Source organism: Apiotrichum porosum (assembly GCF_003942205.1).
Source record: "Apiotrichum porosum strain DSM 27194 chromosome Unknown scaffold_3, whole genome shotgun sequence".
NCBI classification, from domain to species: domain Eukaryota; kingdom Fungi; phylum Basidiomycota; class Tremellomycetes; order Trichosporonales; family Trichosporonaceae; genus Apiotrichum; species Apiotrichum porosum.
In genome coordinates, this window is record NW_021167110.1 from 1,634,096 (window position 1) to 1,655,957 (window position 21,862).

The 21,862-nt window shown below is 49.4% G+C and overlaps 3 protein-coding genes across 3 annotated transcripts; 2 read left to right on the forward strand and 1 right to left on the reverse strand.

Moving 5' to 3' along the window:
* Window positions 1–84: 84 nt before the first annotated feature.
* Window positions 85–3,257, forward strand: EHS24_006198 (uncharacterized protein; the record flags this gene model as incomplete). Its single annotated transcript, XM_028621670.1, has 9 exons — window positions 85–301; window positions 345–451; window positions 502–709; window positions 748–897; window positions 945–1,224; window positions 1,277–1,394; window positions 1,442–2,147; window positions 2,215–2,278; window positions 2,318–3,257. 9 exons carry the CDS (start codon window positions 85–87, stop codon window positions 3,255–3,257), a joined length of 2,790 nt encoding a protein of 929 aa, XP_028478122.1.
* Window positions 3,258–3,305: 48 nt separating this feature from the next.
* Window positions 3,306–5,680, reverse strand: EHS24_006199 (uncharacterized protein; the record flags this gene model as incomplete). Its single annotated transcript, XM_028621671.1, has 13 exons — window positions 3,306–3,415; window positions 3,457–3,529; window positions 3,584–3,718; window positions 3,761–3,997; window positions 4,036–4,171; window positions 4,212–4,360; window positions 4,412–4,729; window positions 4,768–5,053; window positions 5,094–5,197; window positions 5,246–5,290; window positions 5,335–5,414; window positions 5,457–5,555; window positions 5,596–5,680. The coding sequence occupies 13 exons, from the start codon at window positions 5,678–5,680 to the stop codon at window positions 3,306–3,308; spliced, it is 1,857 nt and encodes a 618-aa protein (XP_028478123.1).
* A 1,345-nt stretch (window positions 5,681–7,025) lies between these two features.
* EHS24_006200 (uncharacterized protein) lies at window positions 7,026–8,883 on the forward strand (the record flags this gene model as incomplete). The annotated part of the gene is made up of 6 exons (XM_028621672.1): window positions 7,026–7,927; window positions 7,970–8,153; window positions 8,229–8,363; window positions 8,409–8,588; window positions 8,629–8,691; window positions 8,740–8,883. 6 exons carry the CDS (start codon window positions 7,026–7,028, stop codon window positions 8,881–8,883), a joined length of 1,608 nt encoding a protein of 535 aa, XP_028478124.1.
* Window positions 8,884–21,862: the final 12,979 nt, after the last annotated feature.

Here is a 21,862-nt window from a genome sequence, read left to right on the forward strand (position 1 = left end):
CTATAACGACTGTTAACTGAGGAGGGTAGGAACAAGCCCACCTGTAGCCCTCGGTGGCCTCCTGCTTTCCCAAGCAAAGCCGATATGGCTGTGCCCACAAGTTTTGTCCCGACTGTGGGCCATCTCAATCTTCCTCGCTCCCGTGGTGCAACACTTCGAAATCACGCCAATCATACCGCATCCAGCTTGCCCGACAGGGGATCCTCCACCCCCCTTGGTACTCTGGGCAAGAAAGGATCAACTACGCTCTCAAGAACGCGGCACAACTGGTCTTGGACTTGGCTGTCTGGAGACTCAACAGGTATGTTGTTGCTATGTGTATCTGTGTCTCGCTGACACTTCAGATATTCCTCTTGTTCCTGTGGGACAGTCCAAGCTCTTGTTTCCGCCTACTCGTGAATCGTCCTCAAGTCCACCCGAGTTTCCATTGGACGTCCTCATAACGTCGGCGGTGCGTATTTACAACCTCCCCCCTCATCTATCTGACCTTCCCTCTTTCAGACACATTACATTCACAGCACTCCCGATATCTATGAGCCAGAGTTTGTGGCCGAATTGGTAGCAGAAGAGCTGGCAATCGCTCATCACGATACCGGACAGGCCAATGACCGCCATCTTGGTGTTGCACTTGCCGTTGCCCACAACCCTACCGCCAGATTCACCCGAGTGGTCCTATGTTTCCCCACGGGCCCCGTTGGAGAAGAACTGAGTAAGCTGCACGCCGCAAAGCAACTGTACTAACCACAGACATATCTCCTTTCCTGCCCAAAACAAATGCTCTCTCACGCGGCCGACTTGAATCCCGATTTATGCCATCCGCCTCGCCGGTAGACAAGTTTCCGGGGCAAATCCTTCAGATCGTTAGCTCCCCATTTGTCTCAAAACATCGATTGGACGGTGAGTATATCCAGTCTCGTCCGCAAGGTACTGACAACAATAATCAGGGGCAGCAACCGCTCTGCTGGTGCGCACCACGTTCTGCTCTTATCTGTTGAACGTTGTCCCGCAAGGAACGTATGTGCCTCCAACGGCCATGCCTCCGGTTTCGACTCTACGAGTAGGCGAGCTACCTGTATCGGCTACTGAAGGTCGCCAACAGGTCGACATGGCCCTCGATGCAAAATCCTGGAGTCGTGCCGCTGTTGTTGATGAAGGAGGTGCCGTCTGGCTCTGGTGGGAAGAAAAAGAACGGCTGGATGGACGTCAAGATGGACGTCTGTACAAGTCGCCAAAACTGTATGCGCAGCTTCTGCTTTCCCAATTGCTGACAACAAAGAGCCAAACTACGGAATGCTGTGGGATCTGAAGATGGCTTTTTCCGAGTTGCATTTGGAACTCGCCCTGACACCATCGTTGTGGTTTCTCGCGAATCTGTGGAGGTGCTGGACCTCAAGGTGGGTGATGCCTGAGCACACACAAAGCAAAAAGCTAATTGTAGCAGAAAATCCAAGGCGCTTCAACAGTACAGCAGTCAACGGTCGTCGTGAAAATTGACGTGAGCTCTCATGTGTTCACTTCTATCGATAAGACAGCACTTGAACGTGAGGCAACGTTGACCTGCGTCTCCACGACAAAGGAGCTACTGTGGATAGACGAGAGTGGTACACAGCCAGTAGTGCTCCGATGTGCACACGAATACGGCGCTGCAAAGGCCGAGGACTTGCAAGTGATGATCCTTCCAGGCGCACCAACGCGACACTCGTCGTTGCACGAAAGTGTGATTATTTTCTCTCGGACTCAAGGATATCTCCAAGGCGTGCAAGTGTCAAGTTTTCCGCCCGCGAGGATTACCACGCCGCCTTGGTCTATTGGATGCTTGCCCACTGCGATGGACGGTCTCACCATGCTACCTTTCCAGAATAACCTAGTGCCCTTCCAAGGCGCGTCTACTTCCAAAGACTGCATATGTGTGGTTGGAAAAGCCCAAGACGGTAGCCTGCGGCTTTTCAAGCTTGCACGTCCCTCGCCTTCTCACGGGCGACTGGAAAGCATTGTTTCAAATCCGCATATAAAGTGGGACGAACAAGTGGAGATGCTGTCTCAACTGTCGTCCCGAGCGTCACAAACGCGTCTGCTTGATGCGTCCGAGTATGGCGCGAAAGGTCGAACAAAGCATGACATTCTCCATGCTCGATGGGTATGGTCACGTAAGTATTGTCCACAAGGAAACGCGCTCATATTTTGTGATCAATGAACCGCCACAATACACATTAGATGTGGAGGTGTTTCAGCAAGACCTCCGCGAAGAGGAAGGCCAGTCGGACCACATCATGACTGCGTGCGTTGAGGTTGCCTCATGAAAGCTGATTCTCTCCAGAGCCGAGATTGCCCGTGATTCCGCCTATGGGAATGCACCAGAGACCCGTTCCAGTCTTGTGCGCCGCATTGGATTCCCCAAAAAGTCTGAAACAGAAGTGACGCTGGAAAGCCTCTCATTTTCACAACACTTTTCGTATGTCGAGTCAAGCGGTCACCCGTTTTCCAGTGCTCCTGGAGACCCCTTCCTTCCAGCCACTGCAGCATTGCAGAGCCGCAGGGGTTCAACGCCAATCCCACGTCGACTCGACCTGGAAGCCAACCAGCTCCACTGCGACCTCATGCTATGTGGCACTACGCTGGCGTCCGATCCAATTCAGCCGGCTACCACTCCTGCAGCTCCTGACACAAGCCATGGCAACCTGGACGACTTGTTTGCTGCTGCAGCTGGTCAGCTCAGTCTCGAGGACAAACATTCTACGGCCGCGGTTCACTTCTCCGTGTTACAACCAAAGATCCCATGTCCGCAGCGCGGAGGGTCTGATTCGAGGTCGTTGTTGGACCTCACGGCTGCACTCCCACTGTTAGCTGAATGGCCACTTGGACAACATGCCGACGATTATCAATGGGATGGGCCTCTGACCCGGTTGCCGAGCACCCCTCAGGTATCAACTGGCTTCGATCGACCTATACGACCCTTGCCATCTCTGCGACCTCACCCGACCCAACCTGCCGCTTCTACCCACTCCATCAACGTTCCGCCTGTTGGCAGAGCCCCAACCTTGCGGCCCCTACCCCACACGTCAACATTCCCAGCCATCCAACCATGGTCTCCGACTCGACCAGGTGCTCGATCGTCACCCCCACCTGCTCCCACACTAGAATCTCTTAGTGGCGAGTTCCCTCATACGCAAGTCGAGAGAGGGCTATTTGGTGCGCGTCCAGAGGTCTCCAGCAAGACACGCAAAAAGGCTGCCAAGAAGCGAGCCGGTGGATTTTAGAACGAAATGTACAAGCCATGTTGTAGAAAACACCCATGCATACTTCCTTCACGGAGACTCCTCCAGGAAGCGGACGAGACTATCGAGAACTATCCTCTGCTGGACATCCGGATCGTCTTGAGAAGCCTCGTCGTCAATTTCAATACGCTCCGCCATTTCTGAGACGTCAATAAGTCTTTTTTGTGGGTATCGGGCTCACCCTTCAGTACATTTGCCACGCCATTGAGAGATTCCCCCGTTCTCTTCAGAAGCCTCTCTGCGTGCGCCTTGACCTATATCCTATCAGTAACGTCACAGCAAACAACGTGGGGATCGGCTCAACCTACTCCATCATCCTCCATGCAGATCCACGCCAGGATATAGTCTGCAGCTTGAAGGGCCGAAAGGCCAGCATCAAGACGACTGAGGTACCATTCGTCTTCTTGTTCATCATTGATTTCTTCCTGGTTGTCCACCATCACCTGTAGCGTGAGCACCACGACAACAGGCGCAATAATACATACTTTTCGCTGAGCGACAATGCGGTGGTCTGTCGTCTTGAGCTTCGCAACCGCCGCACCCCGCAGCTCCAAGAGGCGGTCTACCTTTTCGTAATCCACTTCGACGAATTTTGCAATTAAGCGGATGCGAGGCGGGGAATCCGATGATAGATTTGTGAACAAGCTAACCAGGATGCCCAGCATGTGCTCGTTGTCTTCAAACGTCGTCGCCAAGTGCCGACCTTTCTTCTTCTTATCGCCCTGATTCGTTAAGCAATGTTGAACAATTGAAAGCTCACCTTGCCCATGAACGTTGAGAACAGTGACTTCAAGCCAAGCATCTCCACAAAGCGTTCACAGTTGGGAGCGCCTTGTTCTGTCCGCATTGCGTAGTCCAGAACCTTGATCGACCTATTCCGCGAGAGAACCTTCTCCCTTCGCGTGTCAGCACAGCTTTCGGGTATGAAGCACGTACTTCATCATAATGATCATCAACTCGGCGCCTTCTGCCTCGAGGAACATCGCCTTGCATTCAGGCAGGTTGAGAAGGGCGCACAGACTGTCAAAGGTGTTCTCCATGAACTCTTCCTCTTCTCCGTCCTTGGGGTCTGCGTTGCGATATTGCTGGAGACGTCAGAGGGTGGTGCGCACCGCACAAGCGACAAGGATACTAACGGATAACAACGTCAAAAGGGTGTCGACACCATGGTCGTTTGCGACCTTGAGGGCATTCGACTGGCTGCCTTGCAGAAGGATGGAGAGAATTTCAGAAGCGTACTGGGCATTGCTGTCAAACGGCTTGCGAGCCATTCGTTCCAGGAGCCACTGCAACAGAGTCGTGGTGGATCCAATCTGGTCGGCGAGCGGGGGCATGAATGCCAACAGATTCTCAAAGATGCCAAGGATTTGGAAAACGCCTTGACGATCGGTGTCTTCACTCTCGTCCAGACGGTTCAAATTGGAGACCAACAACTCAAAGATAGAGTGCAAGAGCTGAGGCCGTTAGACAGAAACAGCCACAAGTGACTCACCAACTCGTCAATAAACTGGGCCAGAGCAATACGAGTAGCGGAGGCCCGGTCCTCGTCCTCCATATCCGAGAGATTCTCGTCTTCCGCGCCTACGTCCTCGTCGGTCAACTCCTGCACAACCTGCACGACATCGATCGCGATATCGGTGTTCTCGTGACTGAGGAGACTAGCAAGCAATCCAACAGTACCAGTCTTGACCAATTCGGGGTAGTAAAGGGCCGGGTTTTGGGTAAGCGGGAGAAATTGCTTCAAGATGGAGTCCAAGTCCGACTCGGAGTCGATAAATCTGAGCTGTTAGCGGGGCGAACATTCGTTTACAGCCGTACTTTGCCGGATCCTCGGGGAACTTGCCACGCTGTTCAGCATTCTTTGCGACAGTCCGATCAAACTTCGCCAACAATCGGCGAAGAGCGGGCGCTGTCATGGCGGTCTCACGGCGTCAGCAACGTGACAATCTCCCAGACAAATACGGTCTCACCTCCTCGTCTTCGTCACCCGCCTTGTCGAAGATATCCAGAATTTGCTGCAAATATTAGCACAGTGCTGACAAGGGGCATGTCAACATACGTTTTGTTCATCGTTGAGACCGCCCCCAAAGAATCGTCCCTCATCATCGCCATCATCATAGTCCCCCTGGGGAGATTCTTCTGATACATCAGCTCTTTGAGCTTCAGTCCCCGTGAACACACCTGTCGTAATTAAATCGTCCTCATCCTCTACAATGGCAGATTTTCCATCATTCGAAGAGGACAGAGACGGTTCTTCAGGCTTGAAGCGCTTCAGGACGTCTGGTACCATTAGTTGATCGAGCGCATAGACCTCACGTACCTGCCGTCGGGAGGTCTGACATCTTTCGCTTTAGACCCGTTCCGCTGGGAAGGGTCGGCAGCTTGAACATCTTATTGATGTCCATGTTGTTGGCGTGGGGGCAGTTTGGACTGGATGGTTCAAAATAACAGTATGTCAGAGAGCTTGCGATCCTGCAAACGGACATCTTGACATCGATGACGGCGGACGGAGAAAACAACAGCTGAAATGCTCCCGTCTGGGGTAATGTGGGGTTGGGGCGTGGAGGTAGCAAGCATCATCGTTTGTTCTTCTCGTGTGATAACCTCCATACGACCACCGCCGTTCTCCTACCTGTACCATGACTGCAAGCGTTCCCTGTGGACCTGTAGGCAGTGGTCCATTCTCCTCTACAATGTCCTCGGCAACTCAGTCCGACATACCCGTGGACCGGCTCGCCAACGCCATAGGAACACTGTCTCCATCCAGCGAGGATGTTGCTAGCGTCGCGGCACAACTCTGTTCATCGATCACTGAGCAGAAGGTAACTGTGGACAGGGTGGATACTACTGACACTGTAGAGTGCACTCCACATGTGTATGGGTAATCAATCGGATGTCGTCTCCAGACACCTTTCTCAGGCAAACGACCTGCACGACACAGTCGCCGACGTGAATACTCGACTCTCGGACATGTCGCAAGCGTTTGACGCCAGAAACCCCAGGGTGTGTAATTGCAGCTGTTGCATGCAGGACGAGCTTGGGCAGTGCTAAAGCCTAGGCATTCCCAGCCGTAGGTCGGTTTGTGGACCAATCAAGCGCGCTCTCTTCCTGCGCCCACGATCAAGCTGTCGCTGCGGCCACTCTTACTGCCCTGGATGCGTTGAAATCCAAATACAATGACTTGGTGGCGCTTGAAGACATACTGTGGGATGGCAAAGGTGCGGACCATAACGTTTTACTTGAGATTGTGTCTGCCAAGCATACCACCACCCCATCGTCGTCTCAAGTGGCATCAGCAATTGAAGTGAGCTGGTCTGCTGGCAAACTCGTGCTTTGTGCTGACTCGGTTCAGAATCGCCACAAGATACTGCTGTCCATGCTGTCTGAACAAATCACTAGTGCTTGGGTTAAGTCAATCACGGTTGCAAGTCAGCCTAGCGAGCCACCACAGTTGTCAGTCAAGAGGAGATTGAAGCTCGCGTTGCCGCACGGTAAGTGTATATGCTGTCCCACGTATAACTCACTCCATCAGTGTCTCGTGTTACTAAGCCGTCACATTCCCTGCCGTCTACGGGGCCTCCATCCTTCACTTCGGAAGAACTTATCCACAGTCTGGATGTTCTTGGGGTTCTCACTCCCCGTCTCCAGGAGATTCAATCCCAAGTCGTGTACAAGGTCATTTACCCATTCATCGATAACGGCAACTGGCAGCCTATGGTAGACTCGAGCGGAGATGTGGCCTCACTGCAAATGTCTGTTGTGGGACATCAGCCACCCGCCGAGACCGTGCTCGGTGTCAAAACTATCCTGTCTTTCATTGCGACCTCGGTCTGCCCTCCTCCAGACAACACCTCACCTTCAACCCAGGCGCGTAGCAATTTCCTGCTCGCTGTCCAAAAGGAAGCGTTTGAGCGAGTGCTGAGCGCTATCATTGTGCCGGCGATGCCCTTGGCGTCAGGTGACCTGCCAGTGTGGTTGCAACTTGTTCATCAGGCGGCAGCCAGCGAGGAGGAGCTTCAACCAGCAGGTGCGACGATTGCTGTCCTCCGGCAGTTTGTGGACCAGGAAGCCGGAGGACGATGGCTTAGTAAGCGCCGCCAGGCGTTGCTACGCAAAGCGAGGCGCATCATCTATAACGACTGGAAATTGTCCGGCTTTCGACAGGTCGATATCGCCACTCCCACAACCGAAGAAGCGGCCGTCACCCATGTGGGACCCGAAGAAGCGGCTATTGCGGCCGATAAAGTACTGGATGATGAGCTGGACAACGATGACGATGGTTGGGGCTTCGACGATAAGCCTTCTGAAGAGTCAAAGGCCACGCAAGGGAATCCTGAAGACGATTCGAGTGGATGGGACTTTGATGATGTGGCTACACCCATAGCTCCGCCACCTGTCGTCAATTCCAAGCCGACACGTGTGGCTAAACGCCTAGGGAAGCGGGCTAAGCAGTCCGAGAGTGTGGACACACCCCAAAGTTTGCCGTCGACCCCTCCACGCGAAGAAGAACCCGTGCTGCAGCCTCGAGCCGTCGTCACTCCCTCGCCACCAGCCCCACAGCGCCACTGGCGTCGGGTTTCACTGGTGTGCGACGAGGTTGTCACGATGGCTAATGATGCGGCCGCGGAAATGTACGCTGTTCCTAGTTTGTCGTGAGTACTTGGGTGAGCTGAGCACAGCACTCACTGCCACAGTATCAATGATGCTTCGTTCGCCTCCCTGGAGTCAGGAATGGCAGACCAGCTGGCCGAGGTGCTGGATTTCATCCGCGCGACCACGCCTGTTGCTAATCTGGAGTACGCCAAGACTTCTACTGCTGTTTTGCAGTTGAGCAACGACTTTGCGTACATAGGCGAAACTTTACATGTCTCGCCGGCTGTTTGTTCGAACGATCTTGCACAACATTTCAAGTCGGCTGGTAGCACAATTTACCAATCCTTTGTTGAAAATCAGCTCGCCATTGTCTCATCCATTCTGTCGGGCACGCATCACTTTGTGGATACCAGCAGCGAAACGGTCTTCGCCCCAGCCCAACAGGCCATCAACAGGCTAGTAGTTTACGCGAAACAGCTGGCCGTTGACTTGGACGTAAGAGTTTGCTCATTCCCGCACCGCTGTCTGACGCCCGCCCAGCCCCTTTTCGATTCGCAGCGCCGAGACAACCTGCTTGGTGGTGTTGTGGAGGCTATTGCGGTGTCCGTCGTGGACGATATTCTCGCCCTTGAAGACATCACGGAGGCTGAGTCTGAGAAAATCGGCCTTCTTGTGGGCGAGCTGGAAAGCCTTGATTCACAGTTTATGGGCGGCAGTGACGTAAGTGACGTTGCTTGCGTTATGCTCATGGGTGTATTAGGTCTCAGCCATCGCGACCTTTGTTCCCCACTGGCTGAAGTTGTGTTACACTAACGAGATTTTGGTAGGCATCTGTCAGGCGTGATTTGTGTGTAGTGCACTGACGCCTCAGCGTGCCAACCTTGTCGACATTACCTACCTGTTTGAGAGTGGGTCGCTGGTCGACTTCACGCCCCAGGAACTGGACAGGCTGGTTCGTGCCCTATTTGCCGACAGCCAGAAGCGCACTACTCTATTGGAGAAGATCGGCTTCTGAGGAATATATTCGTTAATGATGCACATGTTGGATACTGTTCCTTTCTATGCCTTCCTTGGTTGCCCGACAACGGTAGGCTGAGACATCATGGCTGGGGACCCGGTACAATATGCACATCATCTTTGGATCCGGGCCAGAACCCCAAAACCGAGGAGAGGAGATACTAATATACTGCTTGCACCAAAATGCAATCAGGGCAGCTCCTGACTACTGATTAATTTAGTGCGGGATTGTGGTCGGTTACTGCCTGTTTACCTTGTGGTACATATAGAGCATATGGAGCAACAGTGGGCGGCACCATGCCTGCTACTTCGACCTGAAATACTTCTACTTGGTTCATGCTTTTAATTTGCATGCGGTGAACATCGCAAAGAGGTGTTCTGTACTTGCAACGGGAGACCGATAGCGTCAGATATCTTTCCTTCAATGCGCAATTTTTTGTTCATGCGGTCGCCAAGCCAACCCCCAGAACAAACTTCCCTCTCCAGGCGGACCATCATGCACGGTCACCCGAGTCATGTGAATACATACATCAATTGGACCTGTCAAGTGCTACGCACTTATGATGAAAGGGGTATGTTGCAAAAAAAAAGTGGCGGCGCAGGTCCGAGTTCAGCACAGCGGACAGCAGACCCGGAGACAGTCAGATGCAGATAGGCTGCCGCGCACAGATTTTTAACAGTGACCACGGCCAACACAACATTGTGCACAAACAGCAAAGATATTTTCCTTGGCAGAAAGAATTACGGGACAGTTTCGTGCGGATGATGTGACCCGTTTCAGCACACAGGAAGTATCAAGAGTGCTTCAGAGCCAAAATAAAATAAAATACAGCAGTAATATTCAGCAATTGTGTACCTGTGGTTGTGTTCGCCTTCAATGTCATCTCGAGAGTCAACAAGGGTGGCCATGTCGGGTTGAAACTTCCAGCCAGAATGGCGGAAGGAAAAGGAAGGAATTGCTTGCAAAGCCACTATGAGTACCGGTGTGGTGTGGTGTGGGGTGTGTGTGTGTGTGTGTGTGTCCCACGTCAATTCAGAACCAGTTAGGTGTGACCCCCGGTGCCCTGTGTGTTTGAAACCCCACAACTCGTTTTCTGCATGGGGAGCTCCACTTTCTCCTCGAGGGGCAGCAATGGTGACAGCACTGACAAATGTCAGAATCAGTTCCCCAAGGCGACCGTGCGAAGGTGTGATTGTCATGTGTCAGAAATGGCAAAACTCAAAGTCAATCTCTAAATGTAGTAGTTCCCATTAGCAGATTTCGGTAAAATTCGGGCACCACACGGAAGCCGTGAGTCGTTGACCGCCGGTGAGTGACATAGGTCGAGGTTTGTGGCTCAAATATGTTTTTGTTTCACTTTTTCACAAGCTTGGCAAGACTCCGGACCCCAATGGCAGGGTGTGATGACGTATGGTGCGATGGGATAAACACTGCACGCGTTCGCAAAACTGTGCTGCAGAAAGAACCGAACTGTGAGGCAAAGACTGCTGCAGACGAAGGACTCGAAGCCTCAAATGTAGTTACAACGCACAAAGTAGTGGCATGGTGGTAGGATTGTCAGTGAGATCGTGGGCAACGGTCTCAATGGCTAAGAAGGCAGGGGTGAATGGTTGCGCAAGTAAGGGTCAGAGAAGAGTAATGCATAAGTTTAGATGTGGTACCAAGGTCTGTTGGGACCTTCAATTCCCGCTTCTCGAGGCGAGGCGAGATCGATCGAAGCAATAGTTGTCGGAATAATGCGCTGATTGAATTAATCAAACAATGATTTAATTCTGGTGCCTCTTTGCCTATACAAGTCTGCAGCACGTTTTATTGTTATGGGTTGCTTTAGTACTTACTCAATATATCGACAGTAACTGTGAGGCACTCGCGAGCACCTGTGCGGAATGCAACATAGCCAACGCTGCATCAACTTGGCTTGTAGTATAGTTAGAGCATGGCAAGGAGAAGGCAAGGAGAGGTCGAGGCCAGGCAATTGTGAAATATGATCCGTGGCTGCGGGTCAATAACATTGACATGCATGGCACGAATAGTATTGACTGTATACTGTTCGTTGTCGTTGTTGTTGTTGGGGGGTGGAGAGGGGACAACGACTGCCGGACTGCGACACAGCCGTACGGTTTGGAGGAAACATGAATAATTCTAACGCAGCAAACCAACTGCTTTGCCCTTCCTTAATACCAGACCCGCGCCAACGAACAAAACTTGCATGTTTGTAATGTAAAGCGTTTTATCGTTATCGGTTGGTGCCAATCTTACTTAATTCAACAAGTGGCGAACATAATGATGGCAACAGGCACGCTTAGAGAAGAGCCCGAGTCGCTCACACTGTGGGTTGGTTCTCAGCCGCCACACGCCTATGATTTTCTGAACAGCGTAGCCACCGATTTTGTACCCTGGTGCTGACAGTCAGCATTTGCTCTATCACATGGGGTCGAAGTTGAACAACATTTGCACCCGACTTCTACAATTTGGAAGGAATACAGGTCCTTGTCAAGTGGCCACCTTATCGGCAGCAAGGGAACGGCATACAAGAAGTTCTGTTGGGGACCGAGACCAGCAATTCCGTACATAAATAGCTCTTAAGTCTACCCTGGCGATGTTAATATTGTTTCTAGGGCAATGAAAAGAGGTAAAAGCCTGCCAGTTGAGGGGAATGAAAGTGGTTTACATCTTCCTTCATCCATGGGTCACGTATGGCTGGGAAAGGGAGTGAGCCAGCTCACAAATTCTTTGCGCCAATAATTGTCAAGCCAGTGAGTCTACAACAACCCACCGTACCACTGTCAAATCACCGCTTATAAGAGGTCAGCTCTAAGGGCCAATAAGGCTGTCTACTTCAAGAGGAAGCGCCGGGTAACAACATAGTCACAATGCTCGACCTAAACATTGAAGTTTCCTTTGACGCAGCAGTGGTCTTCTCTGGACGGTGGACGGTGTAGGCTATCAGAAACGCCCAGATTAACCTTGGGCAATATGTATCAAAATTTCTAAACAACATTTTGGCCAATACCATATTTCTTACTGCCTAGTAGTTTGCAGGCGACCATGCAGTCACTGCTGGTCCAGGGCGCACTCAAAGGTGACCAAGTCACTTCTGTAATTGGAGACTGGAATTATCGCAATAGGCAGCAGCATTCTGCCCTTTCCCCTCCAATCACCGCTTTCCCAGCTCAGAACAGCCATACCAACAACCAGGATAACAACGGAGATAACAACCAGGGCCGAATTCGCATCCCCGGGCGTAATGTGTGTGACATTCTAAGAAAAACAGAGGACACTCAGTGGCCCAAGGATTGCTTCAAAATCCCCGATCACCCCTGCTACAAGAACCTCAAAATACACCTGGGCGGTACTGGACAGTCGTTAGGTGCCCAGAGCGAGCCAATTAGCAGGGAAATTGGGTCAATGAGACTTTCGGCCTTCCGGCCCCATTTCAAATTTCAACATCGTCTCAAAGTCCAACAACGAGTCTTGTCACACTACATTTATCAAGCTGAGCAAAGAGCCAGAGGGTCACAAGGACTATCTATCTATCTCCGGACATGTTTCCAACGCTTTTGAAAATAAAACCAAACAAATTAAGCACTACAGCCAAGTTCGAAAAAGACAACATTGAGCCTTCCGCCAGGGGCAAGATAGAGCGATCAGACTGACTCTCCCTGGGATACTCGAGACCCACACATGGCCTGGGAGAGAGGGCTATCATGACCATGTCAAACAAACATATTGAGGATGAACATTTTAGTCCCATGTGGTCATTGCTTTCCAAGACTAATAAAAGGCAGAGGGCGCCGCCCTAACTGCGTCCTCAAAGTAATGACTCCATTTCGTCATCAATTGTGGGTTGCCTTACTTGATGGTCAATTAATGGGTCTGACTTGCTGTCAGACCTCAAAAAACTGGCAAACTCCTTATTACTCTGGGAAAGCGCGAGCACTTAGTTTGCATTAAAGAGGCTCTGCATCTTGGCCACCATTCTAAAACAAAGACACTGTCTGTCCGAGGTCTCAAACACAGTTATATCTCGGGTTTTGACAACACAATCGATTCCTCAGCAAGCTGGGGTTTTAAAGGTCACTAGGTCATGCTCGAGGCGCTCTCAATGCCTTACACCGTCACTGTAATGCGCTATGCTCAAAATGTAGGCCTAGACAGAGCAGACACCCAGCGACGACTACGAAAGATGACAGGACGTTTGTCCGGATGCTGGTTAGCCGAACGGCTGGACAGTAGTACACCCGACAGATGCAGGTTTACATTGCCCTATCACTGCATTGTCAATTCTTGCAAAACAGCATTCATTCGCGCCTTACTATCGTCATTTTAACCAAAACATTGGGGACTATTTAGAATTGTTGGAGGAGTGCAGTGGTGTGACAAAGAGTCAGCGTTCTCTGGTCATATCCTTTACTGCATGAAGTCAAGCCTCCACTGTGCCACTCTCACGATCTGGCGCAGCCAATTTAATTCGACCTCCTGTTTTATTTTGCTCCCATCAATAGTGATACACCTCTGTAGACGTGTTTTGTGTTTCTCTTATCATTCTATGCACCATTCTTGACATGCACAACTGCCGTACATACCCATATTTTTCTTTTGCACACAATACCGCCGACTACAAGAGACCTTGCAAAATTGGTAGACTCTCTTTGTCTAGTGAATATACGAACGGATATAGCAAAAGAAAACACCATTCCGTTGCATGCGGCTCCCTCGCTGACGTATTCATTTATAGAAGGTACCCCTGCATTCGCTCGTTCCGGACATGTGGTAGAATCTAGGGCATGGGAGAAGACTGTTACATTATTTGCCTTGCACGGAATCGGTGGAACACTGGCCATTGTGAGGACTTTGTGACGTGCACAGTGTCTACTCTGGACACTATATTGTGCAGGGCGATAGATGTTTCACATCGTTGGGCGGAACACGACTGCAGAACGTGCGGATGCACATGTAAAGTAAGTGATTTAGGGAAGTACAGTCCCTACCTGATATGACAGTGCCGTTCCGTTATTTTGTCCTTTTCATTTAATTAATTGCGGAGTTATCACGGCCTACCCCACAGGCCACAGAGTCATTGTTCGTCGCGCCGATACTGGAAAGCATGCCTATCTTTATTTAATAGGGACCCATTTGCGCCCTCGGGTCTTTTGCAAAACTCAATTGGTTCTCTTATATTTCAGTGCCCGCAATCTTTGCTTCGGTTACATATTCCACCAACAGATCAATCACCTTCATATAATAAGAGTAAGTGCAAGGTCGCTCCCCATCTTCTCATAGCTCTATGCACCACACTCTCGACATACTGTTCTGTAGCGACCCGATTTTGGTTTTGAAGCACTTGCATACCCCGCACGTCACGACCGGTGATGCTCTTGCTCCTAGCCACTGGTCGCAACAAAGCCACAATGTGATCGTAACCCTAGGAGAGGGGTTCAGTATTTCTGGCCTAAGCAAGGACCCCCAACAATGCAGATCAATTGCCCATATGGTGGAAGGTGTTGATCGTGGCGGCTTACCACCTGAACGATTGTATTTGACGTAGCAATGGGTGCTTTTGTTAATTAATACCATATTTGGGCAGACAAAGACAATGGCTACAGGGTTTGTTTCGCCAGGCCCAAGAAGAATGTGTCCAACAGAGGTTGAGTAATGATGCTTGTACTGTACTGTACAACGTTCGTTACTTGTTAGATCTATCTTATTGCAGCAGAAAGACACAAATACATCAGGGGACTCAAATTGCTTTTATTCATTTATTTATTTCCTTGCTGGTAAAACTCTGATAGTTGCTGGAGAATGCGGACACGGCATTGCGAACGACGTAAGCTCGGCTACGGTGGCACAGTGTGTATCTTACTGGTAGAAACCCATTTAGCTGAACGATACACTGTAGATACTGCACTTACAGTTGTCTGTTAATCAACTGTGTCTGTCCAGAAATTGTGAACTGACTGTACTTACTGTCCTTTTCGGTTTGGCACATCAGTCAGCAGACATGGTCACTAATGAGGTAGTAATAATACATCCTTCATTCTGCAGTTGTTCAGTTGAAGTCTTCTTAATGGCTAGCGGAAGCCAGCAAAAAGAAATCAGTTATAGGGCCCACTGGGAGGTTAACATTCACGTTTCTGTCCTGTATACCAGAAAGAAGGAGGTTACTATTTAAGCCATATGTTGTTGTAGTCCATGAAAGCTGTTAACATGATGTTTTGAACCCAACCGATCGCTGTTCGTATCGTCCCCAAACTCAAACAGAGATGAGATAGAATCCTTGGGAATGGATGCCAACAGGGCAACAGGGCGCTTAAGCTCCTTGAGCGGTGCCCTGAGGTGACAAGTACTTGACAGAAACCGAAATATTGTGTACTGTATTGTACACATCGACATTGTCTGACGCAGGCGTACGCAGGATGTACCGCGGTACCCGCCTATCCCTCCACTGGAGTTCTCAAGTTTCCCAGCATGTTTTAGGCACCTTGTGCAGCAACTCCGACGGCATCAGACGTCAAACATTTCAAATACGATAGACAGCATAGATGCGAGAAAGTTGGTTACCTCGTTAACCCCACCCTATACTATACACAGGCACTGTGGAGTGTGAAAGCACCTGAAAGAACCGCGTGACTTTAATGAGGTGGCATTCAGCTTGGGGCTGCCATATCCCAAGGTACAGTCTGTAGTCTGTTGTTGTTGTTGTTTTTGTTGTTGTTGTTGTTGTTGTTGTAGTCTGTCTCCAGAGCTCCAGAGTACCACAGACGGTATTCCCGATTTCCCTACTTTCTAGACTAATGTATCTGTCCCTCTGAATGTAGCCCAACGGTTGCTTTTTTACTTTTCGAAGCTTCGTCAGTAATTTAGGGAAGTACTTTTTCCACAGTGCTTACTTGCCACCTATGCTCTAGCAGTACGGTGGTATCACTCTACGTACCAATATGGGTATGTATGTTCTCTAGTCGGCAATATTGCCTGAGTTTGCAGGGAACCACTGTGAAAGGCCAGAAGCGACGTTCATTGTAGGAATGGACGAGCGTCTCTGGATCGGAGATCTGTCCGATCCACTGGGCAACTACCAGCTGCATCGTCATTATTTGGCCAAAAAGGCATCATGCATCATGCGGTAAGAGGAATGCAATGTACTGTACTGTTGTCTGACTTACGATAACCAATTCCGTTACTAAGCAACTATGTAGGATTGTCACGGAATTGAATTCTATCCTCTATCTTCGGTGGGGAACATGTCGCAGTTGGCAGCTGACATCACCTCGGTTATTGCAGTTACCTAGAATTATTGATGCGGGGTTATTATGAACCGAAGTTAATTTGCGTTGAATAGTGGTTGGCTCTTCCATCCATGCGCGGTCATGTGTCCGCGGATCTGCGGATCTGCGGGAGTCCACGCATGCTGGAATCTGTCAGACATGTATTGTTGCAAGGCTGCTGTCCAGATTGTGTGTTTTATTTGATACATTATAGCTGGTATAGCTGGTAGGAGTGCAAGAAAAGCGCCTTCATGTCCTGTGGCCTCTGGTTCGGTCACGATGAACATGGCATCAAGGTGCGTCTATACAGTATATAGATGAATAGCGGCCGACCCCCATCGGTCATAAATTGTAAATTATGCTCAAGCTTGATGATTTCAGGCAGTGCAGGAGAATGCGTAAACAATACAGATAAACAGACCGAGCCTTGCAGATCATGTGCTCGACATACCAATGTTGGGGCAGTATGCTCTCGTTGGGTATTGTTGTGAATCAGATCGGTCGTCAAGTGCAGTCGACATAAACGTGTACAGTTAAAAGCCTCACGGGTTACAGAAACTGAGTCCGACAGATTACGATCGCGTTGGTTGATATTTTTGCGCTCCGTGTGCGCGCAACATCCCGATAAGCTGCTATGCCTGGTTGCTGCTGTCACTGGCTGATCGGCCACCGATCTACAGATCCACTGATCCACTGAACTACTACTCTCCGTGGTTGAATAGAGACTCACCTCATAAGCTACCTCAATTAACACTGTGCGCAGTACTGGGGGGGGGGGGGGGGGGCACTAACTTTCCACTGACTCTAGAACCTTGATACATGCATTGTTTGGCTCCTAACGAACATTTGGACAAAAATTGGACATTGGGGGAGATTCTTGCCATGGAAACGTACAGTGTGATACGACGAGAAAGAAATCATTTTGCCATTCGAAATTAGTACTTTCAGGTAACGCGCTATTGGCAGTTGTGTGCGGTAACAGACTGTCATATCGGCGATCCAGTGATCACCAGTGATCCGGAGGATGCGCGTCCCCTCCCATGTGTGTGGTCAAAATGCTCGTTTAACGGGACTAGTCGCGTTCATGCTGGAAACCGCCGGGTCAATGTGGTCGCCATGTCTTGGACACCTACAAGTTTCCTCTTCTAGTCCCGGGTGAGAACGTTATCTGGGTAATTGTAAATGACACGAACTCTGAATGACAAATGAATAAATATCCTCTTGACAACAAACGAAGGTGAAAGCATCTCTCCTTGCCTAATTAATGGTGCTTGGAACTCCTTTGGAATGTCACACCCCGGCGGCCTGCTTGGTGGACAACAAGAAATATATCATTGGAGCATCTGGCTATTCCCTTAACCTGCCTGTGCCACCCACCATAATATGATACCTGCACATTGAAATCCAGGTCTGAGGTAGTCTGGAAAGCATAATACAGCATTGTGCTTTCTGAACACCATTCATAAAGGTAGGACTGTGTAATTGTGAGCCCAGGTGGTCAAGTACCGTTTGGCTTCCGGTTCCCAAGCATTACATTAACGACCGCCGTGTACCAACAGGATATATCTCCAAGTCTTCGATCTTATATTCTCAGAGGGGCCCAAATACTATGTGGTACTGGGCATGATTTATCCCGCCATGACTCAATTGCTGATTGTCGCAATGCGGCTAAAGACTACCTACCGCACCACATATATGTGCCAGGCGAACCGGTCAGCCAGACTGTCGATGGACAGCAGAGGGCTGGAAAATAGAGACACTGCTGATATGGTCTGCTAACGCGCAAAGGACAAATATGTCAAATGCCTGACGCTTTCAGTCATTCAATCACCCAATCTAAACAAGGAGAATGGGTTTAGGGCTGTCCAGCGCGTATGATAGCTGCACTGACAATTCAAGAGTAGAGTGTCGTGTTGCCACACGTGCCGGAGCGTCGGATGTGCAGTGAAAGACACTCATATATTCATGAATACCCAAAGGGACTGGTGTGGTGATATTTTGAGACTTGACTAACACTTCTGGTTGCTGAGTTAGCAGCTGCAGGACTACAGTGTGCTGCTCAGATGTGGGCTACTGAGACCTGTGCCACTACCTCTCACGGTGCAGCTCCATTAGGATAAGTTACTGCGGAAGTAGCAGAACGAAGTTCGCAAATGTGCGCGAATGTTTACACATATTTTACAGAAAACATGGCAGGTGCGTAGAGACTCACTCCGCAGCATGTTAGTGGGACGTAACATGCACGGAACACGTCGTGCCGCGCTTCGCAAAATACCTCGGGAATTCCTGGAGGCAATGAAGGACATGATAAACAAGAATTCGCGCAATCACTGGAGCATCTTCGGGTTGTTGGGTTATGCCAACAGTCAGACCAGAGAACTACATAATATTTTCTTCTATACTTGATGAATTATTGTAATGACATCTCATGGACCTCGCCAGCATCAACCGAGATATTATGGGCGGGTGAGTGAGACTGCACATACTTCGAGTCCCTATAACTAACTCGAAATACACCTGTAGGCAATCCTGGAGGCACCTTCAACGCCCATTACATATCCCCACTCCTTTAAAGATCCTCTGCTTTTACCATAATGACAATTCTTACACTCTCTCCTGGGAGTTTTGGATGCCAGTAACTTCGGCGGTAAGATGTCGATGCCAACCCTCGGCAAAGGTCCTGTGATCAAATTGGGCTCTGTGGGTAATCTCAAACAACGCTCTGCCTGGTCTTCAACCGGGTCTCACTGTTTTAACGAGCAACTTACCTATGAGCTCGTCTGCATTCGAAAGGTCTGAGCCCTTCTTCTGCGGAGTAGTGTGTATACATACAGTACATACACCTGGGCAGCGACAAAGTTCCTCATAGTCTCAGTGGGTGTTATTGACCACCGCACTGTAATATTTGCAGGTTTTATATTTGCGTACAGTTCACGGTTACCCGTACGGTGATGGAAGGTTAGATCCTAGGGTCGGAAATGGGTCTTCTCCTTCAGAACTTGCAGTTCTTAATAATTGGAGATCAATGCCATTCTAGGTTCTCAGTCCCTAAACTGGAAGCCCCTTGCATCCTTGGATGCATAGCCAGTTTCAGACCTCTTCTGTGATCTGTGAGGAATGAAATATGGATGTCTGAGCAGGACTAAAAGTGGATTGAGGGTGTGTTTCTGCGCTTTAGCCGCCCCAGATGACTTACGGACAGGTGTAAAGAAACTTAGGTGAAACCCACCCAAGGTCATTGAATAACAACCAATGCCCAGTGGCCAGTGGTCAGGCATCGAGGCTGTTATTTCCCTGCATCGTGGTGCCTCTAAACGAGTATGCGTTGTATTCAGAACTCATTTGGTCCATTTTTCGAAGCCGAAGTTTGGCTCAAAATTTAAAATAATGGAAGGTGTTGAGGGTAATTGAAATGCCAGTTTCCACTCAAACAACACTGACAGTCTCCACTGACTGTCTGTGATGGCGATACTGGCATCAAAGATACTACGGATGGTAGATGATAGCACTTTGCACCGGCCAAAACGACTGGGCAAATTGACAAGCGGGCAGAGGACTTGCTAGTGGTAAGTAAAAACACATTGGAAAGTGCTTTGGATACAAAACGGATGGTGAAAACTACAAAGCGTAGGTAGCTGCAAGTGATGAGGGCGGCTTTGTGGAGTAGTGGAAATTCTCCAAATGAAGTACCAGGCTCATACATTACGTGTCAGAATGGGATAAAAAGTTATGCAGAAGCCAGAGTACTATAGCTGGACAAGCTAACTATGTGTGTCTACAGCATTTCTGTTTTTCGATAACGAAAAAGCAAATAATCAAATAGAAGTGTAGGGTAAGTGCAGTACGATACAGTACGTGTGCTGCTTGATGGTCCAACCATTATTTGTGCTAAAATCTGCCCATTGTTTTGAGGTGCCATGACTCTTCGCTCAACTTCTGTAAGCTTTTGAAACTTGTAGATAACAAGGAGGCCCATCGGGACCATCGAGCCACTTATGCCAATGTCAGTTCTTACATTTGTCGAACTTCTGTAAATGACCAAAGCAGAACGCGCCAAAGATGCGGAACGGCCTACTGCACACACTTTTGGCCTAGGCTCTTCGGTCTGACGTTTCTTGTGACGCCTTCAGAAGATGTTCCCATTATAATTCAGCCACCCCTTATATACAGTATGCGGCCGGCTACAGAACACAGGCACATCGCGGTGGGTCCCGAACGTGTGTAGTCTTCATGTTGTCGCTCAATGCACACCACTCTTGACCCTTTGCTCAATTTGCTTTCAGGATCAGGTCCCGGATGAACAGTTAGCATCCTTACTATGTGTCATTCCGTAACCAATTCTTGACCCTGCGAAACATACAATTGTGATCCTTCTGCATCATATCTGGACGTGTACGTATATAGTACCGTACTGTACTGTTTTTTTTTCAACCATTAGCACTGATGCCTTAAATGGCGATCATCTCTGACCATGTAAACCTTAATAGGTCTTTAGCATTTCCGGTTAAATGCAAAGTACAGCACTAAAGCACTAAAGCACAGTACTCAGTGTCGGAATAGTGCTCTGGTGGAACCAATTAATCAATTAATTAATTAGTTCCGCTACCCCATATTTAATTCCGCTTCCTCAGTGCCTATACAAGTCTGTAGTACATTGTAGTTGTTTCTGCATCGCTCTTTTACTCAAAGTCAACACTCAGTACATCATCGCAGTACTTGCAGTACGGTTAGCTAGTAAGTACTGTACGGACTGTTCTGTAAGATTCCGTATGTTGTCAACTACGGTGTGGTGACATCTGCTCATTAGCCACAACCGTGCCTGTCTAATACCCAGAGGGACCGCAGCCTACCTTTGTGCAAGGAAGACACAGCTGCCTCTTCACCACATTAGATTAGATGCCCATGACAGTATGTGTGTGCGTATTGGTACTTACACACTATCGTGGACAATACCTTGCCAAAATAGTGCGCATATGCACAGTCAGGCGAAGAGCACCATACACGAGTTTAGAGCTATGTTGAAAAGCGCCCAAAAAGAAATGCAAAAATTATCATGACGCATCGATGGAGGAAAGTATTTTGAATGGACGCACTGGTGCAATTTCAGATCGTAATGAATAACATTTCTGTAATCTGTGAAACGCAGCCGCGAACCGCTAGGTGGTAGTTAACTGCACCTGTTCCCTCAAGTACGTACAGCACGTACATACATATGGCGTCAGGTACGTGTCGGAGGTGGACTGACAGTCGGAGGGAGGGGCACGGCGGGATTGTTCCATCTGTATGTACATCGACGGTGGCGTGGGTACCGAATAAAACAATAACATCGCCACCAACAATAACATCGCCACCAACTTCGCGATTTCGCTAGGCCAACATTTACCGCAGTCAATGTCGGTGCAGATGGTGATGCTTCTGCTCCTGGGATCGTTAGAACCAGTCTATGCTTGATCGATCACAATATAGTTGTTCCTGTTATGTGAGTTGTGTGGCACCAATATGGCAGTGCTAGAGGTCAAATTCCTATTTATGAGGACAAAACACTGCAGATAGAGAGTGCAGCAGCACACTTCATTTTGTAGGACGACCGCATTGTGGTGTGAGCGTATGAGTGCTGTACAGGATTTTCGGTATCAATATTTTTGGTCAAGGGGCCCTTGAAAATGTCGGTATTGAGTAATAGAGTGATGCCGAATCACTATGAAATCACA